Raw genomic sequence first — 23872 nt, 5'->3', positions numbered from 1 at the left:
CTTACTGTATTTCGTAATTGCATATTCTAGAAAGATAATTATCCTTGAAGGAATAGGTCCAAATAGAAGCAGGGAGCTTTTCTCATTGCTGTTGGAAGGAAATGCCACCTGTTACATGTCTCTGCCACACATAAGGAGACAGGCTGCCTTGAGAAAAACAATTGCACCTTCTCCTTGTCAGTGGCTGCAAGAGATCCCATCTGTGTAATAGCAACAAACACTTTTAGTCCTTTCACCTTCAGTTGCTCCCATCTAGTCTCCCCAGCCTCCATACACACAAAATAACAGAAAATTTAGGCAATGCTGATAAAATTGTGAAAATAAAGTACTCTGAATAAATTAACACAGAGATCAGTAGTGTAACTTCAAAAGTCCCCAAACAATGCAACAGGGTATATGAAAATGATTCCTCTTGGTTTTGATGATTTTCTGTAATCTTAGTACTTACGGCAAGTCTTCCATTTTGGAGGCCTCGTGTCTTGGGTCCAACAGATCATAACCACATTCATTGTAGATTTCTAAGTAGGAAACATGAGTTGTATACACTTTACTGCTGTCCTGGATAAGAAAAGAAAAAAAAAATAGTGCTATAAACAGAGGTAGATTAGAAGACAAATTTATTTCAATGGTTTCTAAGTTACTTTCTCACTTTGACTCTTTTCCTTTTGCTGGGTATGGTGTATGTGTTCAATTTGTGATACTTTCATGTTTTCTGTTACCGTTATGCATAAGGACTCCAAAAGAAGAAAGGAAAAAAACACAAAAAACCCAAAGCAAAATTCACACACACACACACACACACACACACACACACACACACACACACACACACACACACACACAAAACCCACTAAAACACAAATCCCCCACAAAACCCTACCATGCCCATGAGTTTAGTCTGGGATCTTTAATTGATTCCTTACACCTAAAAAAGTCTGTTTATATTTAGAACATGGGAGCCTGCTTACAGAACTACGCAACATGACATTTTTCACTTCTACACCAAAAAAAAGAATATTATGAAAAGATAAACCCTCATAATATGGATAGAAAGACTATGCTTAAAGAAAAAACAAAAAGAAAGTAGAAACAGCAACAAAAATAAGATTTACTTCATTTAGAAACATCAGTGACATACTGTTTTTCAGTCTCTTCATCATAACATTAGAACACTGTATATGATGTCAGCTGCTCTCTGCAATCACAATTCTTTTGGCAAATTACATTGCCAAAAACTAATTTAAGACAACTGAGTTTTGCAGACAGAATTTTCCCCTGCCCCAGAGCCAAATCCAAACAACATAAACCTCAAAATAGTGGGCTATGATTTCCAAAACTAAAAAAAAAACAAAAAAACAAAAAAAACCAAAACAACAAACAAAAAAAAACCAGTCACTTCTTTTCAGCAGACAAAGCCACTGTGAAAGCACTCACATTACAGTAGAAATTTAATATTCCAATCCATTACAATTGTTTTGCAAAATACTTTGAGATATAACTTGTCATTTTCATTTAATAATTTTTTTTTTAATTGGTAATGACAGTTCACTATTTCAAGGGACATCATTTAAAAGATACACTACAGATGGATGGAAAAAATGTAGTAAGGAACAGCTCAAACAGGACGCTGTGGAAATAGGAGAATTTCTAAATTAAAAGGAGACATTATTAAAAACAAAGGGCTTGATTTGGTTCTCATTTAGGGCAAAAAGTTTTGTTTCCTTGGTTTCAAATTGCACTGTCTTTGTCCAAGTAAGAGCTTCACAAGTCTTGTATTTTGTGTCCCTGATTTCACTTTCTCCTGTTTCATCCTACTTAGGGTTAGAAGGCAGATGATTCTTCTCCACTATTTGAGCACCTTCCAAACCACAGTTGTAGGTATAAAGAAATGAAATGGGAAAGATATTAAAAGAAAGGCAAGAGCAAAGATAAAAAATCAAGAAGAGATTCTTTAAAATGCACTAAGCAAAAAAACATATGAAACAATGATTTGAAAGCAGGAAAATTGAAATAGGTCTATAAGCATAACTAAGTATAGCTTTTGATCCAAAGCCCAGTCTAAAGAGGGAAACATTTTTAATTCTGTGCTGAGAAGGTGACAAACATACTACTTATCTTTCATCCTATTTTGTTTTTATGACATAATTAACATTAGAAAAGAAAGTTGGTGTGTTGATGTTTGTTGCTGGCAGCTGCACAATAAACCTGTTCACTTTCCACAACAAAAGTCCTCCATGTGGGTTGTGTGAGTGCAGCAGAAGGTCTAAGGAAACACGATCATGTGGGTGTTTTTTCATTTCCATTCCCACAATGGCAAGTTTTTGTGCACCTGCAATACACTGTGTACATTTACCTGCCAAAGCCATACTTCCAAAGAGCCAAAGTAATTACTTACTGCTGTTAACCCTTACTGAGACAGGGCATATTAATGTCATATTAATGAGACATGTACCCTTATGTATACAGATGGGTACTCTGTAGTACATGAATGGCAGAGTATAAAAGCACAGTGGAATGATTTATGCTAATGTAAAATAATATTTAAATTGGTTTAATTAAATAGCTTTGCTAAAATGTGAAGATTAATGAGTCATAGGCCTGATGGAGCAAATGAAGAGACAAAACATAAATTACACTAGACTCCTATCTTCACTTTTGCATCCTATAATTATGAAAGCACTGGAATAATTGACTGTATTCACTCATGTACATATTTCAGACACTACAAGAAAATGAAATTTCTCACAAACATAATGAACATAACAAACAATCAGTGTGCTTACACATCCTTTCACTTATTGACTCATTTCATTGCATAGAATGTCAAAGTGGAATGCAATGCGTGCAATACAAAACCAGAGTGGAGCTGATACAAGGAGAACCACTTGTGTGATCTGAATGCATGCTGCACCAACTGAAAACAGCCTGGGTTTTCAAACTACAAACCCCCCTCCAATGATGCCCATTATTTTCAAACTATTGCAATAAACCAGGTAACCAAAACAATTACAAAATATATTCTTGCAGACAGTAAGTACTGTGTCAAGTTAGATATTTTCATCAGCATTAGTTTTAGGGCTTCCTGTAACATTATTATAAAAACAATATTTAACTATTTAGCAATAGTTAAATATTTGAAACCAGACATAAAAAATAAACAGAAAATAATGTCCCATACCTTCTGCAATGTATCAAAAATGTAAGATAGAGTCCTGGGAATGATGCCTCGATCACTGTAGCGTTCTGCTCCTCCTGTGATGGTGAAAGTTTTGCCACTGCCTGTCTGACCATACGCAAAGATAGTACCATTATATCCAGCCAAAACACTATACAATTAAAAAAGGGAAGATAATTATTATTTGAGGCAGAACATCATTTCCATGATCAACTTTGTACAGAACCAAAATACAATTAACAGTAATTCTTAATAATATAGTAACAGTCCTTGGTAGTACAAGAATACACTTCAAGATATGTACTCTAGATTCTAGAGAGTTTAAACTATCTAGAATGGAAGGATTTCTTGATGCCTTGATTTAATCCATTATTAGCTGATCATACTTATTACTATTTACACCACCTTTTCATACTTTTTAGTTTGGCACATGATTTTTTGCAAGGATACTATTTAATCTCTTTAAAGACTGTAGATGTCAGGAATTGTGCCATTGATACACTATAAGAATCTAGAAAATTTTCACATATGTCTTCATTAAATGCAAACAGAGAAAGGTATACTGTGGTTAGAAACTCATGTAAGGATACTGTTATATCAGGGGTCAGTTTTTATTCTGAGAATATGACTATACTGAACTATCAGACTATCCTTGGATAAGAGTATGCAGGAGAACCTGTGCTTAAATCAGTGTAACAAAATCTTCATTTACTATGAAAACACAGAAAAGCACATTGTTAATAGCAAACTTTTCTGTTATAACTATGACTGTACAAGAAGCTTCTGTGGAACAGCCATAACAGCTATGTAACAATATAGCATGAAACGGCATTCAGACTCATCATCTTTTTCACACCTTTTACTTCCATTTGCAGAAGTGCCTAATAAAAGTCCAGTTCAAATACCTTTCTCTAATTCACCACACTGCCACCATTGACTTGCACCTGATTTCCACCAAACAGTAGATAAGCTTAATTATCTTAAATTTTGGATTGGATTTACTATGCTTAAGGACCTACTAATTTTGTTAAACAAAATGAAAAGCAAAAATGATTCTTGTGCATTTTGTTTATTAAAAAAGTGATAAATAAACTAGGATTTTAATAAATGAAAAGGAGGAAAACAACCCTTGCATAAGAGGAAAAGAAACATGTATATAGATAGCTGCTGGTCTGGCGCCACGAGAAATGCAATGATTCTCCAACTTACTAAAGTTTATTTAAAGGCCTGAGTAGTTGCCAAATTGCTTATTTTAATCCATTACAGTAGGACGTCAAAGGCAAAAACAGAAACATGTTGAAAGGAGCTACAGTGAACATCTGCTCCCAAAACATGCAAAGACAGAATATATAGATCTTAGAGTCCAGATGTTAAAAATCAAAACAATTATTATGATAAAACACCTCATTCATCTATCTTAGGAATTTCTAGTGCCCACTGTCACAACATCTGAATGCTGACGACAGTAATGAGTTGTCAGAAGGTAGGGGGTATCAACAGAAGTTCAGAGATGGCAGATTCAAACCTAGCAAGGGGAAGTGATTCTTCAAGCAAACTGTAGTTAAGCTGTGCAATTCTTTGCCATGCCATGTTTTGGATGTTCAGATGTCACACAGGCTTCAGCAGAGACTGGACTAAATCACAAAAAAAAAAAAAAATTCTTCAGGGCTACTAACACAGAGAATCAGAAAGTCCCTAAACTACAAATAACTAAAGACTAAGAGGATACATGGGGGAGGCAGCTCTACATGCTTACTCAGTTTATTTTTTCCCTCTGAGCATTGACTGTTAGTCCCTGTGAGAGACAACATAGTGCACCAGACAGAACCTTGCTCTGACACAGTACAGTTGCTCTTCAGCTCGTACAGAAGAGCTCTCTGGCTCTTCAGAGCTAGCATTTGGGGTTGTCAAATTTTCGTACTCCTTCGCTTCTTTAAAGGTGTGTCTTGCAATGTGTTAAAAACTACTAAATGTGTGGCTGCAAACTATTAACTTGACATCCCCATACTTGAGGAAAAGCTGCTGATTCAAATCACCTCACATGTTAACACAGGATAAAATGTCACATACGTATGACATATGCTGTCAAAACAGTTAGAAAAGTCAGTGAGTTTTCTTTTTGCTATTTGATTCATATATTTCTTATATATTTTGCAGTGCATCAGCACAGCTCTGGAAAGTTTTCCAGAAAACCCTACAAATTCATAAAATGTGAGCATATCCATGTCAATAACATATTCTCATAATCCAATGCAATAATAGGTAATCTTAATATTGCATTACGTAGGTGATTTTGATTCCACAGTTATGTTCCTTAAATTCTGAAGTAAAAGTCAATCTTATTTTCTAATGTTGTGTGTGTGTGTGTATCTATATTTGTGTGTGTATAATTATATATATACAAATAATTGCATCCTGTCCATATTTACAGTATTCATTTCTTTCATTCAGAGTGTATTACAGCTACCAACAAGTCAATTTAAGGACAGCCTGCTTGAGGTGCTAAGGAAGCCTGTAAGGAAAGACTACCAATAATACCAGTGAAACTGCTGGAAAAGCCTTCTAAGAGGAAGATGAAACTCCATCAGGACAGGATGGAGAAAAAATTCCCTTTCTAAGTCTAAGAAGCAAAATATTTTTATAAGAGACAAGGGCCTAGGATTTCAGGCAGGACTGACAAAGTTCCTTTGGCTCAGAAGCAAGCTGTAGACTAAGATCTCGCCCCCTGAAAAGAGTAGAGCAGAAGATGCAGGGAAAAGGAGAAGCCTCCACCACACTGGCTTGTGGAGAAAGAATTAAACTTATGAACTACACAAAAATTAAGGTTTTTTATATATATATTTATATATATATAAATATACATATATATTTATGTAAGAACACATTTCAAAACTGAAGATGTATAACTACCATTCTAAATATAATATTGTGAATATTAGTCAATGTCAATTTCAAAGGTCTGTATGTGATAAAGGCTACATGGATTAGATCATGAGAATCCATGTCTTATGTATCTTATTCACATTTTTAAGTAACTTCATTTGGAATCAATGGCAATACAGGATGTTTTAGCAATGAGGCTTTTGGACAAATTATCACCATAGGAAATATTTGTTGGAGATACACTTTGCTCTTTTCCATTTCTAGGTACTTCAAGTCAAAAAAAACCCAACCAAAACTCCACAAATCTAGTTTTAGTTCATTGTTCCAAGGAGTTTAACACTGAAAGGGTAACTATACGTAGATGGACCAACACCACATCAATCAATAAATCAATTAAACCAGTATCTATTTATTAAACAGTCAGGAAGTTTAAGATTTGTACATAGTATTTTCAACCCAAGATGCACAATTCCTTTCAGAAAATAAAAAACTCAAAAACTTTCATAAGCCTTTAGCCACCCATAAAATGCTGTTTAAGAAAACAACACCAAAATATACTACACAATTACCCTTGGCAAAGTGAAGGGTACTTCAGATGCTAGAAGTTAGTATAGTGAGCAGAAAATACACACATTGTCTCTTTCATCCTGAAATATAACTGCAGCAGGTACCAAAAAAAGTTGGCAACTTTTGACATGATGTTGGCAACATTATGACATGAGTAGAGAAGAGCATATTTTCTAAGCAGCATCCACCAAAGGGATCCTTGAAGATACTTATTTGCAAATTAAAGCTGTCCCCAACAGTAGTGGAAGTGATTGTTTGCTGGGAAAGGTGGTAGAGAACCAGCAGCTCTTTTCTGCCTTTTCAGCAAAACCCACTTTGCAAGATGTTGGTTTCCACAGGCAAACTCTGCATCTTTGCTCACCAGAGTCTCTGAACAAAAGTCCCAAATTTTTGTTAAACTTAGTATTTGAAACTACACGAGTTGACATGGATAGTGATGGTAATCATGCAAGGACTTATAAACTATGCATAAATAAAAATCATACACTAAAAGGGTATTTTCAGACGTGCCCCCTCGGTGTTATGAGAATACCCAGAAATTTACGTAATTTTTTTTCTCTCTGAAAGCTGTACTTTGGCATGGTTAAGAAGACATTTTGTTGAATAAGTAGTCTCTTAACTACTTCAAACAAAACACATCAAAGACCCATAATCCAAGGGGGAGGCTTTGCAGAAAAGATCTTTCATGCACTTATATAACATTTAAGTTATAACAGTTAACATATAACTGTTCAGAAGTTCATGGACGACTTCCAGACAGATTAGCTAGAATACTGCTGGAGAAATCTGTCTCTACCACATTTTACCAAAGTTATGATTGTCAGAATTACTGGAGGGTCTTGTTTTTTTTTTTATCAGCACCAAGCTAGAACTAAAAACACCTAGCACAGAGAAAAATAACTTTAAAATATGATGGCTAAAATCTTCTCTAAATTTGTATATTTGTTTCATTCTATTACAGAATTCAGAGGGATCATTTTCATTATTCACTAAAACAAGCAGGCAAATTTGTAACAATTTGAGATAGATTTAGTCTTTATAAGAAGAATAATATAAAAATGTCAGTTTCTAACAAATAATTTGTTGATTCAGCTTTGCTTGTAGTGCCTATAGCCACATATTCCATGTTTCTATCTGAAAAATATAGACCAACTTAAATGTGTAAGGGAAAAACTTAAGTTGTCACATGCATGAGCAGTAACTCTGACTTGTTGAAGTTCATACCTGTGAACAAAAAGATGCCTTGAAAGGGGACAAATCTCATTGGCCTGAATTCCTGCATATAAGGAAATCTCAAAGAAACCTGCCCAAGACTTCAAATTCTGTCAAGGTAAGATTTCCACAAAAAACATGACATTTCAGGGAAAACACGGACATGCAATATGTCTGCAAAAAGTTGTATTTCAATCTCATTTAATATACTGAGCTGTCTTCATGGCTTCTTATTAATGTGTGGAAGATCTCAGTTTTGTGACTGCCAAGATAGGCCCCAAAAAGTCAAAAGCTGCACATTTAAAGAGAGCAGAACTATAAAATTAAATCTCAATATTTTAGATTTAACTCATGATGTCAGAATATCAGGGTTTCCAGATTTTGTAGCATAAATGATAATTATGTCAACACCTGGTAAACATATATATTTAAATTGAATATTTATTTTTGTGTTTCAGTGAAAATACATGTGGTCAAGTCATATGAAGACACATATCACAAAACTGAATATAAGAAAAAATAATGTTTGCTTGATATATTAATAGGAAGTGGAAACATGTACATCTATGTAGCCACATCTACATATGTTTGCTGTATGTTAAGGTGGGTGGGATGATAAATGTTAGTCATATCTTTTTGATCACTGTAAGAAAAGTCAATTTAAAGCAAAGTATTGGTGAAGAAACATCATGATTACCTGCTAAGTATTATGAGCTCATCAAGAAGTATTTATGCAATAAGCAAGTCTCTTTAGCAAAGTTGGTATCATTGAATAACACAAAACTGTGCAAAAAGATTTTGCTTGGTGGAAATCAGAATAAGACAGAGTGCAGGGAAAAAGAGAAAATAACAGCATTAATTGCAGGCAAGCAACTCCAAAAGTATGAATAATTATTGTTTATTATGTGCTTAAATCTTCTTTATCCTTTTATTGTGCATTATAATTTATCATCAAATTATATGTCCTCTTCAAGATGATTATAATTTAGAAAAGGATTAGATCTCTTCTTACATTTTACCCAAAGAATTGAATGCTTCTTTTTTGATCAAGCACTGAAAACTTACTGCTGGTTTTTAGAAACACAACAGCTTGAGCTTCACCTAACAGAGCTAGACAGCAACAAGTTTAAACAAAAAGAAAGCATTGAATATATCCTGTATGTTGCTTAGAATTTAAATCACACCTTTTCCAAGCAAAAGGTGGTTTGTGCACACAGCTGACTAAGGAGACTGACTTGATCCCACAGCTAAATAAACCTAATCATATATTATGACAGCAACGTGATGGGATAAATTAAAAATGTTCAAGTTTTACCTCCAGCTATGACACAGACTATCAAAAAACCACCCACAACAACAGTGTTTGAGACAGCAATTGCAATAATTTTAGTATTTTTCTAACCAGAATACTAAAATATCCACTGGGAAAGAATTCTCCACCGGCAAAGCATCATTAAGTAAGACCATGATGCACAGCTTATTCAATTCAATAACCACCTTTCCAACATGTCACAGAGTTTTAGGGGGGCAATTTGATGCAGATTTTTTGCTGCTGTAAATGCTTGAACATACTACAGTATTTACACTTATCTGCATGCATCAAAAGTACATCTAATACCTTAGAAACTCCCAGCATACATTCTACAAATATTTTTCCAATTCACATGGAATACTCTTAATTTTAATACTTCTCTTGTTTTGAAAAAGAGACACGTAATAGAAAAACAGAAAGCTGAAGTAAATGTTCCTTATATATTTCACTTTCAGTACAACCTTAATACCAGTTAATAATCCATGTATTGTTACATAAAAGCTTATGTAATGATGATTGCTCAAGAAAATCTGTTTTGGCTTTATGAAAAATGAATTATAACATGCTTTCTCTTCTGCCCTTTGGACTTTAAGAAACTATCCATTATCAGGCATAGGACAATTTTTACACTAATGTAAAGGAGAGCAATACCATATGGGTTTTTTCCCCTCAAATTTTCTTTCTCACTTATCAATTAACTTGCATGTTCTAACTTAGTTGTAATTAGTGGTGATTTAAAAACATGCTCAGTGAGATATGAACTTCTCATTGGAAAATTCATCTCAGACCCCTCTTCAAATGAACACTGTTACAGAGTTACATACTGGCAGTTCCAGTCACTCCACTCCCTTGTGTCATTCCTGAAAGATGTCTAATTCCTAAATATAGCGTGATACAGAAGTACAACTCATGGAAGCAATTCCAGTTAAATTGATAGATATGTCATGTTTACAACCACCTAACATTCCTCAAGTGAGAAATTCCTCAAGTGAGAGCTAGACAATTTATGGCTAGTTACTACAGTCTAAAATACCATTCAGTACTTTGTCCTTGAGTATCTGAGACAATATAAATGGTGGTAAAAGCCTAGTGACAGTAGACAGAGGTTGAAAGCAGGCTGAGGTTGCTTTATTGTGGTTGGGTTTTCTGACTACATTTTGTTTTAATTTCCAGTGAAGATCATTTGTTCTATTTAAAGCTTAGGGACACAGAACTTTTCATTTGTTTCTGTGCTCATTGTGAATGAGACTTTAGGGAAGCTTTTGCCTAAGTATAACCAAGACCCCTGCTTCCTCTGCTGCTGCACTCTTTTTGCTGAATCGAACAGAACAGTTACCTTCAAAAATTGCAAAAAAAAAAAAGAGGAAAAGAAACTCTCTTTCCTGAGTTCTGTCCCCAGTTTTGGGCTCCCCAGTTGATGAAAAATGCTCTAAAGAAACTGGAGTGAGCCTGATAGAACCTGAGTTCAGGCTGCAGCACATCATGCACAAGAAGCCAAGTGAACAGTTTCCTATCGACCTGGCACAAGAGTAAGCCTTACGTGCACCTAATTACCACCTTCTGCAATGGATCATTAGAGATGGACTCAAACTCGTCCCAGAGGCTTACAGTGGTGGAACACAAAGCAGGGGTCACAAGTTGCAAGGGAAGAAATTCCAAGTGGGTATAAGGAAAATATTCTTCACAGTGAGAGTAGTTAAGCCTTGGAAAAGGTTCCCAGATGGATTATGGGATTCCCACCTTTGGGCATTTTTGAAGCTCTACTGGACAAGGACCTGAGAAACGTGATTTAGAAGCTAGACCGGCTTTCTTCAGAAGGTTGGTCCAGGCAACCTAGAGAGATCTCTTCTTACCTAATTATTCAAATTTGTTGAAAATGTTAAAAGTGAAAGTTTTGTACAAAGTTTATAATATGAATAAACAAAGAGAGAGCCTTATTAAGTAAGACTGAATTCTGTAAGTGTTTTTAAATAGGTAAGAGAAAATCCTGAGAACAGGAAATAACTTTCATCTTAAGAACTTATTTACTTTTATTTTGTTAGCTTATTTCAGCTTCATATTATTATTTTTATCTGTGTTCTGCCATCTTCATTTTAAATTAGTAGAAACATAAAGGCATGTGGTTGAAACAAATATTCAATAACTACAAAATACTAGACTAATGAAAAAAGAACAAAACATCAGTATCTTTGATATTTGGATACTGTTGGCCCTCTCTTTATCTCAGTTCTTGCAGACCGGAAAAATTTTACCACTGTCCCTCACTTTCCTTCCTTCATCTCAGAAAACCTCAATTCATCGATATTAAAAAAAATAAATTAACACAGTCCTAGCAAAACCAGCCCCCTCCAAATTACATTGGAGATAAAAAGAAGGAAGAACTTAATTTCAAGGATATGGAAAATAAGTTTTCAGGAGAATTTGTCTTTACAGAGACTCAGTTTTCAGGTATCTTCTAACACTTGGAGGTCAGACTAAAGTTTCTTTTAATTAAAATAAACAAAGTATCTCCGTATGACATTTTTTCTTTATGTCTTTGCCAGATTTGTGGAACAAATACAAATTGGTAATGCCCCATCTTTAAAAACCAAAACTGATTTCCAAATGTGCATGTAGCTGTTTTTGAGAGATTAATGCAGGCAAGTTTCCTTAGAAGTTTCAGAAGTTTTCCTACAGAAAAAAAAAGTAATATATTTTCTCATTTTGACTAAGATCCCAAAATATATTTAGAATTTAACCGTAAACACTGCAACAGATAAGTGACACAAAAGATATTCTGAATCAAAGCTGTCAAACTGTAACTTGTAATAAGCAGTCCATTCTTGAACAATTCTAAATTGTGCAATTTAAGTCAAAAGAAACACAAGCAACTAATACTCATTTGTGAAGAAACATCAGTGACACTTTTCACTTTTTATTGCCTCATAGTTGCACTCCCTTTGAGAAAGAACAGATAGCATTACTATCTAATTCCTCAATTAAGGGAAAGTTCAAGGTACATTTCTTTCAAGCTGACATCCAAAACGTGTCCTTTTCCTATACATAGATTCTACAGGTCTTTGTGATGCCGATAAGCCAAACCACTACTTTCAACACTGTGTGACAAATATATCCAGGTACAAAATGGATAATTGTTAATAAAAATATTTTTACTACGTTCTCTGTAAGAATACACAGCAGACAAAAAAACCCACAAAACCAGAAGAGGGTAAACTGAAGTAGTTTATATATTACAGATGCTAATTCTTTGGATAAACATAGCACATGAAAAGAAACCAGAACCTGCAGCAATGGGAGCATTATCCCCAAGGCCATCAGATTTTTCAAAAGATCACAGGTGATTGCCATTAGGTTTGTAAACAGCTGAGCTATTTCTTATTTGCATGAGACATCTGAAGAGAAAATATTTTCAAATGTTATTCTTTAATAAGTCAAGAAATACAATACTAAAACATTGGCCATATTAGAAATAAAACCACAACTAATTCAAAACAGTTAACATTTTCTACTTAATTTCTGATTGCATACATAATCATAATACTAATATTTGAAACATTTTAAGAGTAGCCTTGTTTAGCTGTGAGGCTAAAGCAATGCTTAATAATTATCAAACTGTTAAAGTAGGATGTTATCTATTTTCTCTGTTTTTGATGGATGTCCTGGGGTGACTTTATGATGTGTATCCCCCATCGCTGCTCTATGCCCAGATGTGATTCCTGTGCCTTTCTCTGTCTTTAAAACTGGGTGCGAGAGAAAGAAAAAAGGCCAGACAAACTTTTCACAGCAGTTTGTGCTCCGAGGTCACTCTACCTTCTCTGCATGCTCCTGTGGCAGCAAGAGCAGAGGCAAGCACCTTCCTGCTTTTCCCAGCTCTTGGCTCTTTTTCTCAGGAGAGAGACAGAGGGTTAAAATTCTCTGCAGTTCAGCCAGCTCGCTAGCTGAGGCTAGAAATTTCCTTGGACTGTTCTGCTCCGGTCCGGATCACCATAGGAGGCCCACGCCACAGCCTGGAGGGGTCACACCCCAGCTCCGGAGAGAGAACAGCCACACCTACAGAAGGACTTTGAATTTTACCAGGTTCTCTCCACACCAAGAGGTTTTATTATTGTGCATTGTGTCTGTTAAATAAACATTTTTTTAATTTCACTTTCTTCTGAGGAAAAATTTTTTTTTCCTGAACCTGGTGGGGGAGGGGCAGCTGAAACCTGCCTTCTATCACAGGACGTTCAGATTTGGACATTCCTCTGAATTTGTCTCAAACCGGGACAAGAGAGTAACAGAATTAGGGCTGCTTCTTAAATATCCAGTTGACACTGCACAAAAACATTATCAAGAATATATATTTAAAATTAAAAGAAACAATGTAAGGACTCAAGGATAGCAGAAAAGTAATAAAGTTCCAGCAGATCACATGTTTATAATGGTTTGCAGAGGCTGGCACTTTTGGCTGAAGAAGCAAATTAAACAAACTAATGTCTGGTGCCTCTGAAACCACAGGCAAGATGACAATGTAACTGGACTTACAGAAAAAGAAGTAGTGACCCAACATCAAAGAAAACACACTTAAAAAGGAAAAAAAATAAAAAAGAAAAAGAGAAAATAAAGTTGCATCCAATTTCTATCCATCCAAGAACAAACTAGAAAGATTTTAGAATCCTGGGCATTGCATTTCTGGTTTTAGTTTAAACAATGCTCAAGAATTTTTTTTCTGAGCATTCAAGTCTCTTAACTGAATTTTCTCAGGACTGTAAGAATGCATGACAAAGAGCCTCAAAATGTTACTGAACTACTTCATTGATATTTTCCTGCTACTTTCTTTTCCCTGGCAATACACACACAAAAACTGTTCCCTCAGTCAAGCGACTCCAACAACAGAAATGTGTGTATTTACAACAGCTTTTTCATGCAAGAGAGTGTTGACTTTGAAAGAAACAAATAGTGAAGAACATTTTACTACGAAAAACTGTGGTCTTTAAGAGAAATAGGGCAATTCTTATTGTCCCATGATGGAAAGGAAAATGGTGTCATTAACCACAGAGGGAAATAAATTTCAGGCCCAGTTCAGGACTCCATAAGCCAAGGAACCTCATGACTCTGAAGATATTTTGAAATACATATTTTTGTCTAAAAAGAGGTAGCAAATCAAGGGAGTGGAAAAAAACATGAACGAACTTCAGTTATTTTCTACTCTATTATAAAAACACAAGTAAAATTGTCCTTCAGTATTATCACTAACAGCAGAAACATCATTTAGAATACAAGCTTTACCACATTATAATGCTCAGAGACAAAATCTTGATTTCATTAAGAATGGTTTTATAAGTCAATTTTAGCATTAAAGATAAAGACTCAGCTATTTGGGGATAATTGTATACCTAAACACCATTGATTTTAATAGCATTTAAGTACTTTCAAGTACTTAAAAATACCTAAACTCTGAAACTAAAGCCTACATAATGGAGAAAATTAATATATAAGAAAAGTCTTTTATCAGCTAACACTGAAATAAAGGAAAATAATACCCCTTCCTGTTTATTAGAGCACTGTATAGATGAACTATTCAACTGGAAAACATTTCCATATTCTAGAAAAACACTCCAAAGGGGAAAAAAAATAGCCAGTCTCTTACTAGTTAATTTTGATACTTAGAGTTTTTGTTGAGGATAATTAAGTCCATAGTATGTAACAATGAGACTTTTCACCCTTCTCTTTCCAAACACACTCATATAAGATAAAGATGTTTTTTCTGCAGTCAACATTAAACCCAGAAATATTTAAAGTTAAGTGTATGAGCTAATCTGAAACTATATGTGATAATGTCAGATAAGCAAAGAAATATCTTTTGGATGAGAAAAAAAACATAACAAGCATTATTTTAAAGTCTATTTAGCTTATTCTAATGAAGTTCCAAATTCAATGGCTCTTCATTTTCAATGTCAATTACCTTTCTGCTTTATGTGGGACTTTAGAAAAGAAAACAGGAAGGGTGGGAAGAAAGAAAATGTATTTATAAAGAGATAGATATATTTTTCATCCATGGAACAACATGAGAAAGGCTTAGTGTCCAGCTGAAGATGTTTGTTTTCCTACAGTGCTAAACACAGGACTGTGCAATAGCTTGAGGAATAATTTGCAGAATCATAGCATAAACCAAGAGATGGGTCAGACAATGAATGAGAAAGTTGGCACGTGAAGTAATACTTCCCAACTCGCTACAAGTGTGGATTTTGAGCAGTAAGTTTGCTAAACAAGCAAACACTATGCAGAAATTCTGCTTCCTCCAGAATGGGATTTTCTCCCTCACTAAAACCAGTACAAACTTCAGCAATGCAGACAGTAAACTGAGTAAAGAAAATGGCATATTAGAAAATCCACCAGTTTCAGAGTGGCATTCAATCCACACAATGAATGCAGAAGTCATCATCAGACTTAAATATTTGCCTTTGCAAACTGTCAAATATCAGCAGTGTTTGATTACGAAAAGAGAGGAGGAAAAAAAAAATACCAGTGCCAAAAGCACTATATTACATGTTAAGACAAAAGTAATAAGGACAAGATTTAGGAATATCTCCACAGATATTAATGAGAGTCCCTAACAATGAAAACTATATGAGGGGTGATAAGATTTTCATTAGGTTTACCTCTCCATGAAATTATATAGGGAATTCTTTTCTAAGGCAATGAAGTTAGCTTATATTACAGACAAAAAAAAAAAAAAAAAAGAATTGGGCATGGATTTCTGTGGCTATACAACAAAAGAGGCAACAGTAGCATTGCTATATGAAGAGTCAAAAATGGAACCTTAGTATGCATAAAATTCTCAGGGGATTGTATATCTCCTGGATTCAGACATGTCAGTATTTAGAAAATTAGAACATCAATCCACTTTTACAATGAGACAAAGACTTGCCAGCCCTCCTCCAAGTGATACAACAAAAGCAGAAATAGCTTCTCCCTGGTTACTTGCAAGATCAACAACGTACCATTCTGCTACTGGTTTGGCAATGCTGTCAAAAATCACATCTTGTTTTGCCTCTTGACCAAAAATTTTCTGAAATCTGAAAATATTAAGCAAATAATAATTGCTTAGAATGTTAAAACACTACTTGATTCATACATTTTTGTTTGTGTTTGCAATAGTCAATGTTTACATCATTAGGCTTACATAACTTAGTACAATGTTTTCCCTGTAGTCTTAACCACAGCTTGCTGTTGTGCTATTGTACATAAATAGGCTGTACACAGAGCTGCTTTTACAAGATCTGTACAATAAAATCCTCTGATAAAATGACGTGGCTTAGAAAAAAATAATCCGTATTTTAAATCTATCAAGAGAATTAGTGTTTGTAACTGGCACCACACTGAATCCTGGATAAATAGATTACACTATAACCAAATACAGCATCCCACCAGGCTCACATTTTTTCAAGCTATTTCCTTCATTCTGCTGCACAATTACTATAGGTCACAAGAAGATATTTAATTCAATATGTTTTGTCACCTTCTATAGAAAATATCTGCAGTTATTTTACAAAATCAGAATTCTTGAGGTTGGAAGGGACTATTTGCTCCAACCCCCCTGCTCAAAGCAAAGCCACCCAGAATAGGGTTCTGTCCAGTCAGATTTTGACTATTTCCACATATGAAGGCTGCACAACCTCTCTGGCCAACCTATTCCAGTATTTGATCACTTCACAGTGGGATCACCAGCAAAGGAAGGACATTGACCTGTAGGAGAGAGTCCACAAGAGGCCACTAAGATCATTAGAGGGATGAAGCACCTTTCCTCTGAAGAAAAGCTAAGAGAACTGGGACTGTTCAACCTGGAAAAGAGAAGGCCTTGGGGTGACCTAATTGCAGTCTTACAGTACCTGAAAGGAGCCTACAAGAAAGATGGAGAGGGACTTTTTACTAGGACATGTAGTGACCGTACAGGGGGGAATGGCTTCAAACTGAGAGTAGGTTTAGATTACATAATGGGAAGAAATTATTTACTCTGAGAGTGTTGAGGCACTGGAACAGGTTGCCCAGAGAAGCTGTGGATGCTCCACCCCTGGGAGTGTTTAAGGCCGGGCTGCATGAAGCTCAAGCTCTTAGCAACCTGGTCTAGTGGCAGAGGGGGTTGGAACTAGATGATCTTTAAGGGTCCTTCCAACACAAGCTGTTTTATGATTCTGTGATATCTCCTGTATTTCAATTTGTGCCCATTAACTCTTGTCCTGCATATGGGTACCACTGAAAAGCATCTGGTTCCATCTTCTGTCTCTCCCCTTTCCCCATCAGGTGTTAATAGACATTGATAAGATCGCCTTGAGCCTTCTCTGAGGTGAACAGTCTCAGGTCCCTCAGCCTCTCCTCACATGTTCGACTCTCCAGTCCCTTAATTATCTTGATGTCCCTTTGCTGGAGCCCAGAATTGGACATAGAATTCCAGATGTGATCTCGCTGGTTTTAATGAGGGGAAGGATCAACTTCCCTGGTCTGCTGGCAATGCTCTTTTTAATGCAGCCCAGGGGTTGTTGACCTTTTTTACTGCAAATGGGTGTATTGCTGACTGATGTTCAACTTTTTGTCTACCAGTACACAAGGTATGCATATCTGCTTTCAGTCATCCTTGAGCCTGCCCTGGTTATTCCTCAATGGGAGCAGGACTTGGTATTTCATTTTGCTGAACTTTATTAGATTCCTATTGACTGATTTCGTCAGTCTCTTGACTGTCTCTTGACCAGCAGGAATGGATGGTGCATCAACCACCCCTCTCAGTTTCACATGGTCTGTGAACTTGCTGAAGCTACACTTGGTCCCATCACCCAGGTCATCGATACTAAATAGGACTGGACCCTCCTATTGGCTATGCAAGTGACTGGCCTCAAGCTGGCCTGGCTGACAGCCCTCTGAGCCCCTGATGCAACCCTCTGAGCCCAGCAGCTCAGGCTGTTTTCAGCACCCCTCACTGTGTCCTTATCTAGGCTTTCCTGATTCCATTCCTCACACAGCATTCCTGGGTCACCTGACAGTGCTCCCACCCATTCTCCCCCTACTTTTAGTATTGACATTTAGCTGGGAGATGCTTCCTCATCCAGTCAGGCCTCCTGCTGCCTTTGCATCATTTTCTGTTCACGTGGCTGGATTGTCCTTGAGCTTGGAGGTGATCCTTGAAAATCAGTCAGTTTTCCTGGACATATCTCCAGAACTGTGTCTTGGAGAATTCTTTCAAGCAGATCCATGAACAAGCCAAAGTCTGCATTCATGAAGTACAGGGTTGCACTCCTACTTTTTGCCTTACTCCCTTCTCTCAGTACTCTGTATTTCACTCTCATGGCCACTGCAGTCAAAGCTAGCTCCAGGCTTAATATCCCTCAACAGTTCGTCCATGTTTGCAAATATCCTGACTGGCTTTTTAACTGTATGTTAGGAAGTTGTCATCCACACATTCCAGCAGCCTCCTGTACTGCTGGTGCCCTGCTGTGTTGCCCCCCAGTTTGGAACTTTATACTGCCACAGAACCTCCCAGGGTGTGCAGAAAGGCTGTATGGACACTGGGTGTGTAGAAAGGCACCGTGCTGACCCATTCAGTGGGTACACAAACGACATACACAAAACATAAATGCATATATTCTGTCCTGCTAATGCTTAATCAGTCAAGTAGCTCAAACAATTAGTCTTGCATTGTCTTAAGGATAAAAAGGCATTGGGCTTCTCACAGTCCATCTCTACAGTGGTTTTAATAAATTATAAAGTCAGACAAAAATATTAGCATTCATTAAGTCAGGCTTGGGCATCTGCATCCTAAGATAGTGTTGCATGTTAATCTATTTGGAGAGGGCAGCTCCTCTCTTCCAAGCAGATTACCTTAGCTGATGTAAAATGACATCAGTCTGAGCTGTGGTTGTTTATGTGGAGCTCTCTTTTTTAAGAGAAACAAATTACCTGTTGTTTATTATAAAAAATAAAGCCTATCCAAATTGGAAAAAGACAGTCTGGACCTCATCATTAGAGGTAATTATACATCTAGATTTATCCATCATCAAAATTTTAAACTGTTGCCTCACTTTTCTGTTGCAGTAATAAAAATATTTGATATTGCTGTACTGATTTTAAGCTCCTAAAAAATATTTACACTCTACAACCAAGGATTCGTTTCTTTCAACAATTTCTGGTTTTCTTTACCTTGCTTTGGCTATGTCTACAACACAGTTTCTAAACAGTGTTTTACATCAAACTTCTTTAGCCAGCCTGTGACAACTCATTAGACCACAAGAGAACACACAGTCCTGCTTCAGCCTTCATATGCAAATTCAAAAATAGAAGAACTGATAAATGAATCTCTGAGATGAGACTTAGGAATGCATAATGACTTGCAATGGACAGACAATAGTATGACAATTTTATCCAGCGCTATCAGACCCATTGTGCTGAAGAGCACATCCTGAAGTATTCCTCTTTTTAAGGGAGTTGTATAAAAATAAACCCATCTATACCATAATTTAATTTTAAGATTAGACTTTTCCTGATTCTATACATCTGTATCACTAAACATAGTGTTGTCAATCACTAAAGGCAGAAGGTACAAATATAAGGCTTCTACTCACTTGAACTTGTAGCTTTCTCGTTTATTATTGATGAACCCATCTGCTAAGTCACGTGGCACAGTAATCTCCAGACTGGGCAGAGGTTCCTCATCATCAACTGAATAACTCTAATAAGGATGGATACGACGTCACACAATCATTTCATCAATGTAACATTTCATTACCTTTGGATATAACATTTACCTAAGCTTAGCACCTTTTCTGGAGATAAACCTTTTACAAATTGCACTAAATATGTGAGCAGATCTTCCTTAACTACTATACAATAAAACCAGCACATACCAGCACTATCCTGTCACCATGTAAACGCTACAATAATATTTGAAACAAAAACCAAAACAAAACCAAAAGCATAGCCTCTTTGACATAATTTGCTTACTAAACCAATTTAATATCTGTGATGTTATAAAAAACAAAGCATGGCTCCCAGTGCAAACCCTTCCAAAAAATCTGGAAGAATACATTACGAAAGGCTACAACAAGACAAAAGCTACGACGAGAAGAGCTGGTTTAAAACGAGAAGGCAATTGAAAGACCTAAATGCACGGTTCCTAAAGAACACTTCATTATCTTTATTATCCCTTGGGAGGGCAGCTGTACACTGGGGGCAACACGTTCCCCTTCCTTGCACAGAGCACTGTTGAACTGCACAAACCCAGTGACGCGTGTCAAGTGTTTTCCTGCGGAGCCTTTCTCCAATAACCATGCTGGAAGTAAGTTCCTCACCCACTTCCCCCAACAGTTACAACCTAAACGCCTCTACTTCGTGGTTTCATAAACTTCGTAATGCTTCGGACCGCAGGAGCTTTTCACCGCACACCCACCCCCGTATCAGCCTCTCCGCCCCCGCCAGCCGCCCGAGCCCCTTGGGGTGGGGGGGCCGCCCCGCCCCGCCCCGTTCCCCCCACCGGAGCGGGGACCGCGGCTCCCCGGGCAGCCCTTGGCTCTCCCCGGCCTCCCCAGAGCACCCCCGGGGCACAGCTCCCGGCCTACCCCCGCCTGCTGCCGCCTGCCCAGCGGCTTCACCCGCGCGTACACCCGGATCGTCTCCTTCACCATCGCCGCCGCCGGGCCCCGGCAACGGTAACCGGGCACGGCCGGCGGGCACGCGCTGCCGCGCGCCCCGCGGCGGGAGCGGCTCCCGGCCCTCGCACGCCCTCAGGGAGCGCCCGGGCTCTGCCCGCCCGCCGCAGGTGTCCTCCCACCGCAGGTGCCCTCCCGCCGCAGGTGCCCTCCCACCGCAGGTGCCCTCCCACCGCAGGTGTCCTCCCGCCCGCCGCAGGTGCCCTCCCGCCGAGCCCTCCATACCGGCTCCCCGCCAGCTGTGCTCCCCGCGGCCGGAGCTTCACGGCTGCGAGCGAAGGGAGCTCGCACACGCTGCCCAGCCCGGAGGTGCGGTGCGTGGGGAGCGCTCCAGGCATTCCCCTCCCGATCTCTTGTGCCGCGCCTGTTTGTCCGCAGGGATCTCCCGGCTCAGCCCACCCGTGTAAGGCTCAAGAGGAGAAAGTCTTTTGTCTTTATGCAGTTGGAGCACCATGGAGGGAGATTGAGGGGAAATACCAAGATTAAAGGCACTGCGGACATCAGTTCCTTAATTGTAATATAAAAATCGTTTCGAAAAAAAAACCTGCTCGTGGAAGAAGAGGCTGTTGTGTTGCTATGAGAGCTAAACTTAGAGAGCCGTAATAGCAGAACCCCATCATTCTGTGAAGTGGTTGCTGAAGAGTTACGCAAACAACATGATGGTATTTTGGCCTTAGTTTTGGTGGGATATAGCGGTAGGGATCAGATTACAGTGATTGCAAGCACTGTATTTAAATGAAGTGAAAAATCAGGGACTTGATTATGGAGGAGGATAGAAATTTCTCTAACTCAGACATGGTAAAAGTGTGTTCCACTTGTATTCCGAATAGGAAAAAACAGTAGGGAAAAGGTTTTCTCTGTCAGCTAAGTGAACAACTGTCTCAGAAAGCATATGATGCATAGGTAGTGAGCCTTCAGGGAATAAAATAGAAAAGGACTAATCACCATCTAAAGTCAAGTGCAAAAGGGCAAAAATGAAAACAAATGGAAAATATTACTTTGTGGTTAAATAAAGACTGAAGGAAAAATAGGACATTGGAATGGGATAATAGAATAAATAGTAATTATCTTTTGATCATTGCTCCAAAACTACGAAAAAAGTTTGTCTCTTGTCAGTAGGGATGGGGATGTTGAAGGCGATGTTAGAGGCAGAAGTGACTGAAGGAAGAGAAACGACTGCAGCCAAGAGGGAAGCAGAACTCCCAGTGTTCAATTAATTTAGACCAGGAAATCAGGATTTGGAAGGGAAGCATAAATAATTTCAGCTCCAGAACTCTGAAAGAATCGAGATGTTTAATTGAAGCTTCGGGAACTGGGTTTGTTGGTTTGCTTGGCTTTGGATTGAAATGATACAGGACGGTACAATATTCTTTTAAAACTGCAAATTTAACAGCTGTGTTATTTAGCAGCTTAGCTGGATTGTGAATTAGCTGGGCAGCAGACATTATAATATTGCAGTTAATTGTGAGGAAAGCCATTTTGTGTCTGCCAGTGTTCAGTAGCTGGAGTATGGAGCTGGGTGAATGACACAATTGCTTCTTGTGCCAAGCCTGTTCTGCAAATGGTTTAGGTCCCTTTCTTCAGGCTGAAGCCCAAGCTGTAAACTCTGAGCCAGTGGCACAGTGAAGAGACACTGGTTTTTATAGGATAGTCTGCATATGCCATGGCATGGAGAGACCAACGAGCCAGCTTAGACTCAAGCTGCTTCCAGAATAAAGGCATAGGCTAATTTGCTGAAAGGGGAGAAGGAATCCTGGGCCACCTGCAGAATGATCACTTGCATAGCAAAGGAAGAACAAAGATAACAGAAAGGACACAATTGTCTTCTGAAATACCCTTTCTATTACACAGCTGTCCTTGCAGAAATGCTGGAGTGTGCTCCGTAATATATTGCCTTCAAGAATGGTGTGCTAGCCAAGTAGCACCCAAATCAGAATTAGTACTCTAGGTTTACTCATCCTTTTGCAAAACAAAATCTGCATCATTAATTTGACCATCAAAATTATTTAGGTTTTCCTCTTGGCTATAGTATATAGTATGCTGACTGCAAAAGATGGGAGATAAGTTAAAGGATTTTAAGAGGAGTAAGAACTTAGTTAAAGGTGATCTGTTATAGTTTTTAAGAAAAACTGTATTCTTGGACTGTAAAGAAATTTTTAGCAGGCTTTTGCGAGACAGAGCTTATGTGATATTTTAGTTCATAACTTTGTGCCAAAAAAGGGAGTGTGTATTAATTGAACTCTGATGATGATGTGGCTGAGAGTTCCATGTGCTGAAAGGGATCAAGATATACAGGAGAAGATGAATGACCATGAGGATTAGAGTAACAGATATGGATAACCATGGAATGTGTTATAAGTTGCGAAATGTTGAAGGCTTGTAGGATTGAGGGCTAATGACAACACATTCTGCTACAATCTGGAATCCATTCAGCTAGAAATGTCAGAAGATTTTCTGATTGTGAAAGTCCAGAAGACAGCTGCCAATGAAAAATAACCTGTTGTTCTTCAGTGAACTGAGAGTGTGTGCTACAAAGGAAAGGAAGCATTCACACTGTTGTACAGAGTCCTGGCGAGACCTTCAGCATACTTTCTCTGTGTGTTTACAGTCTGCTCCTTTTATTTCTGCAAGCTTTTGAATACAAGGGCTACTAGAATAGTTAAACTGATGGAGATTTTGACATAAGAGAAAAGACCTGTAGGACTTAATTTATTTAGCAAAGGCTAAATATGAGAGGCTGTATGAGTGAATATGAATACACGGTGGGTAATTGATGTGAAAGTAAAAGAATCTTCTAAGACAGACATAAGAAAAAAATGGAGATAATTCACAGTGAATAAATGCACACTGGGAAGTAGAGGAAAATGAATTGCATTTTCTCCATTCCAAAAAGTCTTTTTCAAGACTATTGAAACATCTTTCTAGGACCATATTATGAACAAGAAGGCAAAGACAGTGTACATCTTTTTCCCCTAAGTCACCTGATGCAACTTAACTTCATCTTATTTTTTTATCCTAATCATGATAATATCTCCTTGCCTGGAGATA

General features: G+C 37.6%; 1 protein-coding gene across 5 annotated transcripts in view; it reads right to left on the bottom strand.

Annotated features, from left to right (window-relative positions):
• The window catches only part of KIF6 (kinesin family member 6), a 161750-nt gene extending 140869 nt beyond the window's left edge, over positions 1–20881 (bottom strand). For 3 of the 5 annotated variants that reach the window (XM_069009817.1, XM_069009822.1, XM_069009818.1), the window contains exons 1-5: positions 20735–20881; positions 19742–19848; positions 16133–16207; positions 3179–3326; positions 449–558 (exon numbers count right to left, since the gene is read on the bottom strand). In XM_069009817.1, the coding sequence (XP_068865918.1) occupies positions 449–558; positions 3179–3326; positions 16133–16207; positions 19742–19848; positions 20735–20800 (506 nt within the window). In that variant the 5' untranslated portion in view covers positions 20801–20881. The remainder of the gene's footprint in view (positions 1–448; positions 559–3178; positions 3327–16132; positions 16208–19741; positions 19849–20734) is intronic. The other 2 variants (XM_069009819.1, XM_069009821.1) reach the window with 2 other exon arrangements.
• Positions 20882–23872: the final 2991 nt, after the last annotated feature.

This window comes from Aphelocoma coerulescens, chromosome 3, assembly GCF_041296385.1.
Source record: "Aphelocoma coerulescens isolate FSJ_1873_10779 chromosome 3, UR_Acoe_1.0, whole genome shotgun sequence".
NCBI lineage: Eukaryota > Metazoa > Chordata > Aves > Passeriformes > Corvidae > Aphelocoma > Aphelocoma coerulescens.
The sequence above is the reverse complement of the archived record's forward strand: the minus strand, read 5'-3'. Positions and strand labels throughout refer to the sequence as shown.